Source organism: Anguilla rostrata, chromosome 16 (assembly GCF_018555375.3).
Source record: "Anguilla rostrata isolate EN2019 chromosome 16, ASM1855537v3, whole genome shotgun sequence".
Classification (NCBI taxonomy): Eukaryota; Metazoa; Chordata; class Actinopteri; order Anguilliformes; family Anguillidae; genus Anguilla; species Anguilla rostrata.
Window position 1 is genome coordinate 27,538,208 of NC_057948.1, and position 14,640 is coordinate 27,552,847.

The 14,640-nt window shown below is 43.5% G+C and overlaps 2 protein-coding genes across 3 annotated transcripts in view; one reads left to right on the forward strand and one right to left on the reverse strand.

Moving 5' to 3' along the window:
* zfhx3b (zinc finger homeobox 3b) overlaps positions 1-14,640 on the forward strand; it is a 394,727-nt gene that overhangs the window by 12,312 nt on the left and 367,775 nt on the right. The window lies entirely within an intron of this gene.
* Positions 456-8,948, reverse strand: hnf4b (hepatic nuclear factor 4, beta). Its single transcript, XM_064312995.1, has 10 exons — positions 7,912-8,948; positions 6,241-6,406; positions 5,747-5,841; positions 4,062-4,168; positions 3,083-3,238; positions 2,477-2,564; positions 2,243-2,395; positions 1,612-1,884; positions 1,254-1,376; positions 456-728 (listed from the first exon to the last, which is right to left on the reverse strand). The coding sequence occupies exons 1-10, from the start codon at positions 8,024-8,026 to the stop codon at positions 601-603; spliced, it is 1,404 nt and encodes a 467-aa protein (XP_064169065.1). The 5' UTR covers positions 8,027-8,948; the 3' UTR covers positions 456-600.

The following is a 14,640-nucleotide window of genomic DNA, read 5'->3' on the forward strand; positions in this document are numbered from 1 at the left end:
CACAGCATCCCTCCGCACGCAGGCTCACGCACGCGTACACGCAGATTTGCAGATACACACACATTTCCACCATCATTGCAAAAGGTGGCTGTACTCTTGTGGCAGTATCGCCTCTATAGGGATTACATTTCTATTGCGCTGTCACAATACTGAATGTCTCTGTTTGGGGGGAGGCTCACCTCAGATCACCAGCCTGGCAGATGCCGGAACTAACCTGTCCTAACCTCCTTGTTTGTCTCATTAGGATTTATTTGATGGCTATGAGACATTTTGAAAACCTTGTAGGAAGATAGAACAAGATGTTGAATTCCTTAAATGAGCCATGTATGCCATCTGCTGGCATTTTGCTGTTACAGCACCTTTCGTGCTCATGAGTCATGAGTTAAATTTACTGTCACAGTGGTCACTACCAAACAGCCAAGCGTGAAATTACATAATCAAGAGGTCAGCTGAAATGAATTTCAGAAAACAGTTTATTTTCAGTCAATTTTCATGTGTGATTGTAAGTGTACGTGTGTCTGTACACTGTCTCTGATAATAGTCTTGAGAGTGACGATAGCTCTGACTATTGTCAGTCGGTCACATGACTGTGCCAGTCACTCAGAGACAGGTGTGGACTGGTGGTATAGTCAGACCGTGCAGAGAGTCTGTGGGAACACGACCACTCTCTGCGTGCGCGTACACCTCAGCACCAGCTCTAGCAGGTACCAGAGGGGCCGGCTGGAGAGCTGAGAGAGAGAGAGAGAGAAAAAAAGAGAGAGAGAGGGCAAAGAGAAATTTCACTGGCTGGTAATATGATACACCCTGTATTACAATATTTAGTTGTGTATTTGTTACATTTGTTTTTTGGGTACAAGGTATAATGTTATGCTAATGAAGGACTATAAAATGAAAACTGAAGAGGCGAGAAAGTAAGCTTGTCATTTACTCCTCTAGAGCACCCACTAGAGTTGAGGTTAAATGCATCTAATTCCCCTGCATCTCACCTGTACTTCAATGACATGGCTGAGACAAACAGCAGACTGGGCCATGGGCTTCTTGTTTTGTCAGCATGACTTCAGGATGCTTACACATATTGGAATAGTATTTTTAGAGAATGATGGCACATCACACTGTACCCCCTGCTGGTAATTGCTGTGAGAAACTCTTTCAGCCTGAGACTATGAATACGCAGTCTGAGGTACTCACAGAAAGCGCTGGGCATTGTGTGTGTGTATATGTGTGTGCGCACAAATCTTTGCTTTTGGACTCACATGTGGGCACTGGAAGGATGACGGAGGTGAAGTTGCCAGGCAACATGACGTGGCTCCCCAGCATTTCCCGAGATGGAGCGGCGGCTCCGGGCGTGGGGAACGAGAGGACGTCCGGACTCGCACCTTGAAGGAAACGGAGCAGAGGCGCATCTACAGCATTTCCCGTGTTCTCGCCATCGGGCCATTACCAGACATTCTCATGAGAACCTCATTCTCCAGCGTGCCAGAGATCCTGTCTGTACTGAACAAGAAGAAGGCCTGTGGCTCGGCAAAACCTGACAGTGAAATCCGAATGGAACGGGGCGAAGTGAAAGGGCGGAGTGAAAGGGCGGGGGTCGGTCCGTCCTGGGGGGCCCACCTGCTCGCGTGACGGCGCCTCCTCCTCCTCCTCCCGCTGGTGCGGCCTCCCCCAGCAGCATCTCCTGCAGCAGGCTGTCGATGCTCGCCTCGCCCAGGAGCCGCACCAGCTGCAGCTGCTCCACCATTTGCCAGGCCACGCTCTGCAGCGGGGGCAGAGTCAGCAGCAGCTCCCCCAGGCGCCCCCGCTGCTCGCTGGCCGCCTCCTCCAGCAGGACCTGGGTCTGGAAGCGCAGCCTGCGCACAGCCTGAGAGCACTCCAGTCCTGGGCAATCTGAGGCAGAGAGACATAAGAGTACACACACGCTCTGGTCCAGCTGAATGCCTCTACTTTTATAATCAGCAGTGATCAGCACTTTTATGTACTTTTATGATCAAGCAGGCTGGCATTCATAAACACAAGCGCTGTCTGTGCCAGATCTCTCAGTGACAGCTCTGATTGGAAAACACAATAAAGCCAGATGCTGGAATGACTAAGAGATGCCACAGAAACGGCGCACAGGAAATCCCGTCTACGTCTCTGTTTTCATGCAGACGTGAGAAGGGTGGGGAAGCTGTATACACAGAGGGCTCTTGGGGGCAGGGTGTGAGTCGGGGGCGATGTGGGTCAGGAGTTGATCCGTCGGGCTGACCTGGGGCGAAGAAGACGATGGCCTTCAGGCAGGCGAACTCCCCGTCGGTGATGTCCAGCTCCCTCAGGGGCTTGACCAGCTCCTCCTGGATACGAGCCGCCACTCTGGACACCTCCACTTCTGGCCCGTTCACCGGGATGATGAAGTCATTTCCTGTGCAGAGTGACAATGAGGCTACTGTGTTCTAGAGCGTGGAAATCTTAAGTTCGACGGCCTCTCTTTGACCTCTCCTACCCAGCAAGATGATGTCACTGTAGGGCATGGAGCGACGAGCCACTCCCAGTATGAGGTGCTCTGCTGAATGGGCTCGTAACAGAAGTACCTGCAGACAGACCCCATTAAACAGCACAATCATATGCTAACAGCTAACCACACACAGACACAGCCATATATCACTATACTGCATCAGCAGAACTACAGTACCTGTTCATGAAAGGCAATACACACACAACATTTACAGGACTGTCATACATTAACTGAATATTTCCCTGCATATCCCTATGTACTCTATACAACAGTCACATACGTACGAGAGGGGTTTACTGTAGTAGATTGGTTCACAAACTTTGTATGCCTCCTGCACAGACAGACACTTTACTTTGACCCCATCCATGGGAGAATTCATCTGTAATTTTCTGTAATTTTCTGTATTTTAGTATTATAATTAGAGACTAAGTTTGCTAAAAATCTGGAAAGATTACTTAGTTAATTCTTTACAAACAAGGAGCAGAACTGCGTTGTTCATATCATGAACACTACAGCATGCTATTTTAAACCAAAGCTATATGAAACATCCTGATTTACAAGGATGACCAACTGAGAGTAAAGCAGGACACACACCCTGTCATCCACTGGCAGTGCACAGAATTCTGGGATGCGCTTCGCCCATTCCACCAGCAGGAGTAGCTGTTGCTTCATGGACTCGCACACATCGCCCACGCTCGCAATCTTCTTGGTACTGATGTCACAGTTGATGGGCGGGGTCAGAGCTGAAAACTACAAATAGCAGGCAGGGGTGGTGAGATGACATATACAGATTCTGACCTGAATACCACCTCTAGATCAGTTTTTTTTTTTTTCTCTTTAAACAAAATAGGTGGGTTTGGGATAAGGGGATGGTAAATTGATCCTAGATTGGTTGTTGGAAGTATTTAGAGCATAGTTACACAATGACCCTGATGGTAAATAGCACAGAGGAGAATGTATGTTTGAGGGAGGGATAAAAGACCAGGGATATGCTCTTGCTGTTTTCAGTGGAATCTCCAGAGCATGTTCAATGCTTTCCAAATGTGAGCAGCTCCTATATTTACTTACATTTGAGCCATTGTGTAAAATTAGAATCATATGAATCATAGCTTCACCTCATTTTGCTCTGCATTTGTGTTGAATCATCCCATTAATTTCCCCACATTCCTTATAAAAATGTAAGGAGTATGTCTGGTTGCCATTAAGCATTTAAAGCAAATGGAACACTGGCTGAAACAGCCAGGCTCTGTAATTAAATACGCTGCGATCAAACAGATCCTGCGGTCGGTTTCCTATTTCTTAATAGTAACTGCATCCAGGAGACTGCACTCAGAATACTTGCCTATGAACCCTGAGGGAACATCGGTCGTATCTCATCTCTGTAAATGCAGACGACGCTAAGTTCGTACATCTAACCTCTGCTTTCCAAAATGCAAATGGCAGCCAAGAATCTCGGCCGTTTTACTGAGAGGCACGGAAGTTTCCGGATGTGATTTTTTTTATGACCAGCGCTGCCAGGAGGTGTTTGTGATTGGACGGGGAGATATCTCGGTGAGCCGAAGCTCAGGCCTACCTGGTGTGCGCTGGCTTCTGCCTGCAGGAATACGCTGATGGAGAGAGACCCCAGTCCCATCTCGTCCGCTCTGCGGTTGCTAATGCGGTCGCGCTCATTCTGCACCGCTGGAGAGAGAGAGGCAGGCAGTGTCAGGGAGCATCGCATTGGGATAAATAAATGTCCAGAGTCTTCTAATGTAGTCCTGTACAGAAATTCCCCGATTAATAACGGGTAAAATTCAGTTACTCTATTTTGTATTTTGTTGATGACGCATTGTAGGTGACGATGACGGATTGTGGGGGATGAGCTGCCAGGAAAGCACTGTAAATGGTGTATGCATTTATGGTGTATTCACGGTTTTCACTTATGGATTGCAACCATGAAGGTTGACAGGACGTTTATTCCAGTCTGTGAGTCAATCGGTACAAGAGCAGCTCCCCCTATTCAAATCAAGCCACTTGAAGAGAAACATTGAACGTTAACATTGAAAATCAGCCTCCATTTGCAGTCATGGAAAATATAGCTCTTTAGACCATGTGACAAGCAAAGTTGTGTCCTCAGATCAGGCAAAAACTGCTTTGGCCAGAAAGCTTGAAAACCTCAGAATATATTTTAAAAAAAATAAGCAGAAGTCAAAAGAATGAAGGTGAATAAACCTGGCTAAGGAACAGTTTCAGTTTCACCATTTGTTTCCTGGTAGATTAAATCACATCCCCATGACTATCCCTTTTCACACTTATCTCCACATATAAATCTGCATTGATATCTGTGATACCCAGAAGAATTAATGGATAGCCCAACTGAGAAGGTGTGGGTGCCCACAGAATGAGAATGTAGGTAGTGAAGCTCACTTGAGATATTAGATCACTTGCAACATCCAAGACAAGACTGATTAACTATAAATCCAGCCCAGGCCATTTCTCTCTCTTACGTAACAGCCTGACTCAGTACTTTGAGAACTGTGTCTTCTTAAAGGCCAACTGCAAATATTTATCCACACTTAAGCTTGTTAATTATTCACGTGAAGAGGCCATTCACTGATTTTTTTTTTGAATCCTCTTCTCTTTTTTTGCTGTTATCAGTGGACCTTTTGACCCCCTGTTAAATCCTGTAGAAGATAAGGCATTCCTGCTGTTCTGTGGCTCCAATATGATTCTCATACAGCACTGCGAGCCACTGCATTGTCCCTCATTTCACCTCCCACACCATTTATGTAACGTGGAAAATAGTGTGAAGTGGTTTTAGCTGATAAACTGGGAATGTTTATGAAATATGATCTTTAGAATGTCTAATATTCTACTGAATTCTCTCTGACCATTATTATTCACAACTTTAGCAGGCGCCTGAAGTGAAGTCATAACTTGGCATTTGGCAGACTGTACTGCTGTCTGTCTAATTTTCGTAAAGTGGAGAACCTTTTTTTGTTGTCATGTATCTCCAATTTCCTGTGAGAATGCTGAAATTAATTTTGTGGTGTAATGTCATACCTAGGGACTGTGTATTTCTCCAAATTATCTGCCAACAAAAAAATTATCTTTCACGTTTTATGCCAATGATTCTCCATAGCAGGTCAAGAAACTGTGAACAGGAAAGCATTCTGCATGTAGCCCGCCATTAGACTTGATTTCATTCCACTGATTCGTATACTAATATGAACACCGTATGCTGTGCTGACAATGCAGAGCTGCTGCCCCACGTCTCACCTTCCTTTCTCATGCCAGCTCTGAAGCACTTGCGCAGCCTGCAGTACCTGCACTGGTTCCTCTTGTCTCTGTCCACCACACACTGCCTGTTAAACCTGTTAGACAGATTGACAGACAAACAGACGGACAGATGTACACTTGGCCAGTGCATTGAGGAATTAATGAGCGGGAGTGTAATATTTTCTTTCTTTTTGGGAGAATTGACTTATGTCTGTCATATATCAGACTATAACCTGAATCCCACTTTTCTGCTATATCAGCTCCTACTTTATTGCACGTATGTCCTCCTCTCAATTGAATCTGCATGAAGTGCATGTGCACTTTCTGCTTTACACACTAAAACTGTATGGCCTGTAGAACACACCAAATTACAATTCTAAAGAAGTTTACGTCATGCTTTTATTAGCCACAAAACACCAAGTGACGCCTGATTTGGTCTGTTTTATGGTTCTGGGGTGGAATTTGCTCCTTGTCGCCTGTTCTTCTCCTCTCACCTGCAGGTGTAAGCGTAGTTCTTCCTCACGCTCCTCCTGAAGAAGCCCTTGCATCCATCACAGCTGGAGGCCCCGTAGTGCTTCCCTGTGGCTCTGTCTGCACAGATGGAACACAGGCCCCCACTGGCTGCTGGAGGCAGGGGGGTTGGCTCTGGTACCAAGGGCTCTTAATGTTGAGAGAAAAGGAGATTAGTTTAAGTTCGTGAATTGATGAGGAGCATTAATGACATACTGTATGGACCTGTGCCAGGACCTGTGCCTGGCCCATGCCCAGAGTCATTGATAGGTCAACAGACATAGCCCCAGACTAGTTCAGATAAGTTGGTTGAATAAATATTAGGGATGTGCATCCCTGAACATTTATCCAAGGAGCACATAAAGGGCTGCACTCATAATTAACTGCTGTAATATATAAATATATCTTTCAAAGCGCTCAGTTCTCCAACAAAATGACCTTGCACACCGTGGCTGCTGACAACTTTGTCAGCCCGAGAGCATTGAATATCAAAGGACATGAATTACCTGCAAACTGCTTCTCAGCCTGACAAAAGCCATGAGATAAAACTAGAAATTGACACAAATGTCAGTGTGTTGTACTCTCCTCAGCTTTGAATGAGTGGAGCTGCTTACTACAGGAACTGCACACTGTGGAATTGACTCCCAAAACAATGCTGCTTGCGTAAGTGATCACAGGTTACTGGAATTACACACAGCAATGAGCCAAAGTCAGTGGCTGTATCTTATTAAGGTTGTTTTAATTTTGTCACTCAATGTGCACTATTCCAAGTTAAGTCACTTCAGCACTTGTCTGCAGTGAACTACTGACTAGCATATGCATACAGATAGCAGGGACCATAGGTTAGACATCTGTAAATTATACATGCAGATTGGACTCTCAACCTTTGAGTTTCCCACAGGTTTTTCACCAAGCGTGCTCGGAAGTGAAAATGTGGTCACTTGATTGAACATTAAAAGGTGTAAAGGTACATTGTCTTTGAAAGATATGAAATATCAGATTGATTTAATAAAGCCATTGCTCTGCATGTGCCAACATGTGCTTCCTGTGTGGGGAACAGAGCAGTTAGCATTGTTCCAGAAACTGATCTAATTCAGGCAAACAGAGCCATGTTTACAGAATTAGCCTTTAGAGGTTAGTGGAATAAGGCAGAGAACTGCATGCCTTTCAATAGCCGCCATTTAGAGTGTGGTTTCATTATGAAATTACTGTAGCATTTACTGCATAATAAGAAATAAGAACCGAAGATCACAGCAGAGAGAGCATGAGAAAGCAGTCAAAAGTCCTCGGCGTATGGAAACCCATCTCTGAGATGGGGTTCTTTTTGGCCTGCTTTCCACAGGCGCTCAGTGTTGCCGGAAGAGTCTGACAAATTACTGTTGTACATGTACTCTATGTTTAAATGTTTACCTATTTCTGTGCATGTATGTACATACATTCTCTTCTGTCTGTCCTTATGCTCACCCCTCCCACCCACCCCTCTAGTACCAATTGATGGTTTGTAACAAGTTGGATTTCCTGGCATTATACATGGGAGATTACAGATCGACAAAGCTATTATTCTTCCCAGATAGGAAGTCAAATAGTGCTTCCCAGTTCATGAAAATGTGTAGTAATACTGCAACAGCATTAAATGTCTTTCAAGGAGTGCTTACCCGCCTCCACAGGTAGCATTCTTAGACTATCAAACTCCAGCATTGTGTAGGAGGGGTCAAGGGTCATAGTGTAGTCGGTAGAGTCCAGGTCCAGTGTAGTTCCGGACAGCTTCATAGTGTCCACCTATCCAAAAAAAAGGCGATCTGACAGAGGTGATCTGATGCAGCCCCGTCTTTGTCTGCACGCCCACCTCCAGTCCTGAGCACTCCCACGCTGTCTTCCCGTATTGTTCAATCTGCTCTCCTGCCCAGGAACCCGATGTGTTTTTGGTAATTTTGCTGATACACCCCTTTGGGTACCACCTGTACCACCTGTCAGACCAGAGACTGGAGTGAAGCAGTTTAAGGAAGTGTCCTGGTACCTGTCGCAAAACAAAACAAAAAAAAAAAAAACATCCAGTAGACCTGTGGCTTTTTCCCTCAGACCTTCCTGTTTAGAGCCTTAAAACATCACCTGGATTGCTTTGGGGTGTTAGAATTTCACCCCAGTCGGTTTTTATTTTCCACAGGCGCCTGTCACCTTCTCCTAGAGCCCGCTGCTGCTGTTGTTGGGAAGCTCCAAATCAGAGTGAACAAAACTTTGTCCCTTCCTGTCGGTCTGCCAGGGGAGCGGAGATTTGCCCAGTCCATATCTGCTGTTTCATTATCAACGTCTGTGTACTGACTCAGTGCAATGAGGTATAATAAAGGGAGCAACTCCTTTGCAACAAATATCTCACTGTCAAAGAAAAAAAAACTTATAGACTGAGTTATACAGGCATTTACAGTCCAGGCTGATATTTTACTTGTGATGTAGAAACCATAAAAACAAAAACAGAAGAATAACCAACAAACAATAAATCTGTATTTACAACACCTAAGATCAATACAAGAGGAATTATTTTGGTATAAGAAAAACCTTTCATCAGTAAATATTGAGATATTTCAATGCTCTTCAAATTGTAACTGCACATCTGAGAGTTTCTTTTTCATGTCCTAACACAGACACCGTTGTTGGGTTTATTTAAATGAATTGGCTACACCGAGGCATACTTTTTCTTATTTTGTTCTGAGTGAGAAGAGGAATCTCCTATAATCAAGTGTATCGTGTGTGCAGTTGTGAGCAAGCCATTGATTGGTTCACTACGTTTCCCGGCAGTCAGCATTTAGCACCCTCCAAAGGGGAGGAGCTTACTCACTCACCTTTGCCCTTGTGGTATGTTTACCTTCAGCCGCTTAGAGCTATCGATCACTGGCCGAAGGATACCATGTGACAGCAAGCGTAACCCCGGCAGCTCGTTAGAACTCAAGCCATTTCCACCTCCCCCTGCTATTTGTTATATATTTGGCAGTGGCGATTCCTCATCTACGTTCAAGAACAGGATGAAGAGATTCAGTGCAATTTAATTGCTGTTTTGATTCAACCGCAGTAAACTTTTCCCCCCGTAGTCTGTGCCAAAACACAGCATTAACGGAGAGAAATAAAATCCCACTTTTTTTTCCCCGCAAAAGCTTTTAGAGGAACTAGATTGACTAGATGACCTTCTAATGAGTCTCTTCTGTCTGCGTAGTTCTCCGGGTCCTTGACATCGGTGGAATCAGCAACTGAAACCAGTCTTGCATGTATTATTTATGGACACTACAGCAGGAAAAATCTGATTCAATTTAAGGTGGATTGGAATTGAAACCTTGCTTGAGGTCTATGCCAAATATTTAAACATACTTGTCATAAGCCCAGCAGCAGACTTTGAGTACACGCTGTAAAAAGCGGCCTCTGAGAGCTGGATAAATGCATTTAGATGGAGTGTCGGTGTCTTGCTGGGACGATTAGTGATTGAATACACTTTTTAAGAGAGCAGATTCCTAGACGTTTATAAAATCGAATGCCTGAGAAGATGAGTCAAAAGGAGAAGTACAGATTCAGTTTTCAGTCCTCAGTATTTTCATTTCTGTCTGGACTTTGGCCCTCCTCCACTCATTCTATATGTGTACCTTAGAAGTTCATAAAAACAGAATTACACATAACTCAAGGCACTTAAAATAACATGCTGCCTTTTTGTAGCATTATTTCAATCCAATGTCTCAAAGTGAAAGAGAAGTTAACCCTACTTTGACCACTTCTGATAAAGTGTGTGTTTCACACTTGAGTACACAGAAGCCATCTGGAATTTCCAGCGCTAGTGTGTAAGATTGTGTGTTTCTACATTAGAGGGGAGAGAGCGAGCTGAACATGCATATATCATGTTGACGTTAAAATAAAAGGTGATTTCAGCATTACATTATGTAGCATTGTTTGAGAATTAAATGGGTAATGATTTACCAGTGCAGAATTTCATCACTGCCTGCTACTCATTCTGGTGTTCAGTGGACAGACACCACAGAATTATAGCTCATATAATTAATTATAGGGATTATCTAGGCTGTAATTTTAAGTGAATACCACTGAAAATGGCAAACACGTTTCACAATGTATGTTATTTCATTTCTTATCCATTCATTTAAAAAAGCATGTAATCACATATAGGTGAGTTAAAAATGTAAAATAAAAAGTTATCTTTGTAAAGTTGTTTGTATTCATATACCGTAAACTCAAATTGCCCCCCAAAAATGAATAAAAATCTAATACTTCATGTAACCCAGGGCAATCTTTGGTAAACAGGTTTGTGGTCAAACTTAAAAAATAAAATAGAAAAGAATGTTCTATCTCTATTTCTCCATTAGAGGGAGACAAAGTACAGTCTAAAATGACAGGACAACACTACGAAAAAAATGTATTACACAAACAAAAAATAAAATACGTTCTGATTCAAGAAAAAGAGAAGTAAAATCATGTGGAATTAAAAGAAAACAGGAGTGAAATGGCCTATATTAGCTGAAAATGGTCTTCATTGTAGGCAATGTTGGAATGTGTACAGAACCAGTGGGGTTGAGACCATTGTAACATGAGCAAAACACCTGGACTGAAGACTCACACAGCAGTATAGGCAGAGGTGAAAACCTTACTGCCAGAACTTCAGAATTTATTCTCTACAGGTGCAATGAAATAACTTTGACCTGGCTATTTGCTGCAATCAGTGTCGACTTAAAGAAAATATCTTGCAGAGCTTCAAAGTGAGGGTCTCCTGTGTGTTGGGAAGGTATATGTGTGGGTACCAGAACATTCATATTGGCAGTGGCTCAGTTTTAGTGCCCTTCTGACAGTAATGCAGGCTGGACTATCAGCCAACCATAAATAAATTATGTCAATGGCAAATTTAAGGGGCTGGTCTCCACAGTACTTAACAGTGCATCTATAATTTTATCATCAGGGCAGTCCGATTCATTTAATGTAGAACTGAATTATCAGACTCATTTGCTTGACATCACACACAACACAGAAATGCACATGCATGCACGTGCTTGCGTGCACACACGCACACACACACACACAAATGTACTTACACGGAGGCTCACAGTCAATGTAAATTCCAAGCACTTAAAATTGCATCAATTTTTGTGGAGTTTGTGATCAATATACTGTACTTAAGTCTGGTCAATGTGTGCTGAGTATCTTCTCTCAGGAGCACTTTTGCTAGTAAAGTCACTGCAGTTGGAGACATTGGTCTATAGTCAATAAACATTTCTCCTTAGCATTAACACAAGTGTTTAACGCCTTTTATTCACAAACTCAGTTTGGTGAGTCAGTTTCAGTGATGGCTGAACTCACCAAACTGTGTTTGTGAACAGAAAATATAATTCTTGCTTTCAGTTGTTAGTCAAAAATTAGGGACACATGTTGAATGAATCCTACCCATTCTCTTAGCCATAGGCTAAGAGGAGCCATAGGAATCCTACCCACTCTCTTAGCCATAGGCAGCCTTTGCTGCGCTTCAAAGAGGCCTCCTGTCGTGGTACGGTCACCTCCTCGCCAGAGAGGTATTATGGAAGTAGAGAGAGGAACTGTGAGGTCCACCAAAACTGGCCCTGTTTACTCCCCGAGCCTGCATCCAGATGTAAAGGAGGATTTGATTTACACCAGCCTGACAAAGTTCATCATTATGATCTGAAGCTGGCTGACAGTAAACGGGACAGCCGTGACACTGATGGGCGGGGTCACCAGGAATCTGTCGAGGTAGGCTGGGGGTTGGGTGCAGTTGGGGTGTTATGTATTTATTTATGAATGCATTTCTGGTCTCTGCGTTATTTCCCAGGGGAAGCGAAGGCTGTGTCCAGTTTAATTCCCTCCAGTAGACTTGACCCCGTCAGTGGGGTCTGTAGTCTCATAGTGTCAACACACAGGAGAGGAATGGAGTTGACATACTAAAGGTGGGTTCGTCTCAGAGTGAAACAGGAAGCCAGAGGAGAACACATTAAAGTACTTGTCCACAGCCATGGTCCTTGAGAACCAAGGGGTCTACTGGTTTTTATGAACTTAAAATCAGCAACCAAGCAAGATCCAAGAAACCAGGTGAGGTCAGTCAACTATGTAATCAAACTAATTAGTAAAGTGCTGAAAACAAAAACAAAACAGATGATCATTGGCTCTCTTTTTTACTTTTACTTTATGGTATTCAGGTAAATACTAAATACCAGGCTGATTCAGTGGTCTAATTCAATTCAGGTTGATTCAGGAGTTGTCATCTCTCCATGCTTTTAACAGTTTTTGAAAAATTATTTAAAATCTCAGAAGCGACTCTGCTAAAAGCAATTATAATGATAAGCCACTGGTCTGAGATGTGCCCCCTGTAATTAAAATGATACTGTACTTCTAAAGGAAGATGAGATGACCTCACACCTCTGTCCTGTCAGCTCGTAATATTTCAGAGCAGAGTGTACTGAAGGTTCTGCCCAATGAGAATATACTCCTGTCCGATTTCCAATGCCCTGTAAAGGAACACAAATACCGGCGTGTTCTTCATTAGAAAAAAAAATATAAGCACCCTCTCTTTGTAGTTTTCTGCCCAAAACGGGTAAAAGTAATAAATAAAATAAATAAAAAAGCAGCTCAAATAGGTTCTAAAAGCATGGCAGGCATATGATTTAGAGAGGCAATAAAGAAAGGAGAGGTGGCCATTCATCACGCGGGCGAGCTCACTGGGAGAGGGCCTGTCACAGATATGGCCAAGTCCGGGAGGCAGAGGCCCTTCACGTTCCTCCGCTTGCCCCAAAACCTGCTGGGCCCGATGGCTTTTCCAGAGGAGCAAAGTCTGAGGGGAGTGGCTGGTTTTCGGACCTGTTCTCCTGCTTCACTGTGCTGTGAGCTAGAGAGCTTTGACGCAAAGCATTGCGGTTAATTTACAAATTAAATAATAAACACTCTGAATGCAGAAAATTGGCACAAAATGGCAGCTTTGTGAAAAAAATCCCCCTGTTGGGGGGGAATCTGAGCAAAACTAACCACTCGCCATCTCCTTCCCTCACAAGGACAGCATTAGTTCAGGTGGAGGCCAGAAAGAGACATGCATGTGCATCCCATCCGAAGCTCTGGAGCCATTTTAATGGGGGCTATTGTGTGGAATGGAATATAACATTCTGTAAATCCCCTTCCCACATCGCTAAATCATAATCATATCGAGTCATGTGCAGTCTAAATTGCCCCTAGGTATGAGTGTGTGAGAGAGTGGTGTGTGTGCCCTGCGATGGACTGGTGAACTGTCCAGGGTGTATTCCTGCCTCTTGCCCAGTGCATGCTGGGATAGGCTCCAGCACCTCCTGCGACCCTGACCAGGAAAAAGAGGGTGTAGAAACTGGATGGATGAAGTCATGTGCAGACAAGAACCTTAAAAACAGTACAGTAGTTTGTCAGAGGGCAAAAAGTGGTTTGTAAATATTCTCAACTTTTTTGTTTTTTGCTTTTACAAGCCGATATTAAATATTATTCAATTAATTTAAAAATGATTATGATTCAGCAATGTTAGAATTGGGACATGTGAATCGACAAAGGAAGTTAAATGCTGTCGATTTAAAAACATTTAACATTTTAATTTAATTTCATCAATTTAAAATAACTGTGATATTAATAGAAATGAGAGTGGTGAACTGGGGTCTTTTTGACCACTCTTCCCATCAGAATCAGTCAAGATCTATAAGTCTGAATTGGCGACTGCCCTTCAATTAAAACCACAATGTCATTTGGCCACTGCAAAACGGTAATGTTGTGGTCATTTTCTCAGTTGATTTTGAGGTACAGTGTGTGCAGGATCACTGTCTTGCTGAAAGATTCATGTGTGGCCAAGTCAGCTTCCTGGCAGAGGAAACCCGGGTTTGGCCAAAATGGCTTCGTACTTGTTCATGATTCCATTGACCTTAACAGGAGCCCCATTTTTCATTGTAGGCAAGACATTCTTTCAACACATGCATCCTCCTTCTGGCAGAAAGCCCCCTGCTGGTGTGTGTGGCCAAAAAAACTAAATTTTTGTCTTTTTTGGCCAAAGCACCTGGTTCCAATCGAAGCTGCAATGCCGTGAAGCAAATTCCAGATGCTTATTTTTGATAATTGCTCTCAACACAGTTTTTCCTTTTTTCAATCCTTCCGAAAAGCCTTTTGGAACGGAGATGACATCTGATGGTAGATTGTATATCTCGAAGATTCAACAAAGTTTTGTATCTCTAAAACTGTGGCCTTTTTTTCTCCAACCCACTTGTGTCCTCCGCCAAGCAGGGTTACCAGTGGTCCGGTGGTTTTACATGTCTTTATTGTTGACCTAATGGTGGAAATGGCGGACTAATAGTGGAAAGTTTGATGTTAGTCGTCTGTATTTGATCGCAATC

Excerpts from the sequence above, each read along its gene's own strand:
- hnf4b (XM_064312995.1), bottom strand. The coding sequence starts at position 8,026 with ATGAAGCTGTCCGGAACTACACTGGACCTGGACTCTACCGACTACACT. Across the intron at positions 5,842-6,240 it reads AACTACGCTTACACCTGCAG|GTTTAACAGGCAGTGTGTGG; the intron begins GTGAGAGGAGAA and ends TCTGTCTAACAG. Across the intron at positions 3,239-4,061 it reads CAGAAGCCAGCGCACACCAG|TTTTCAGCTCTGACCCCGCC; the intron begins GTAGGCCTGAGC and ends TGCTATTTGTAG.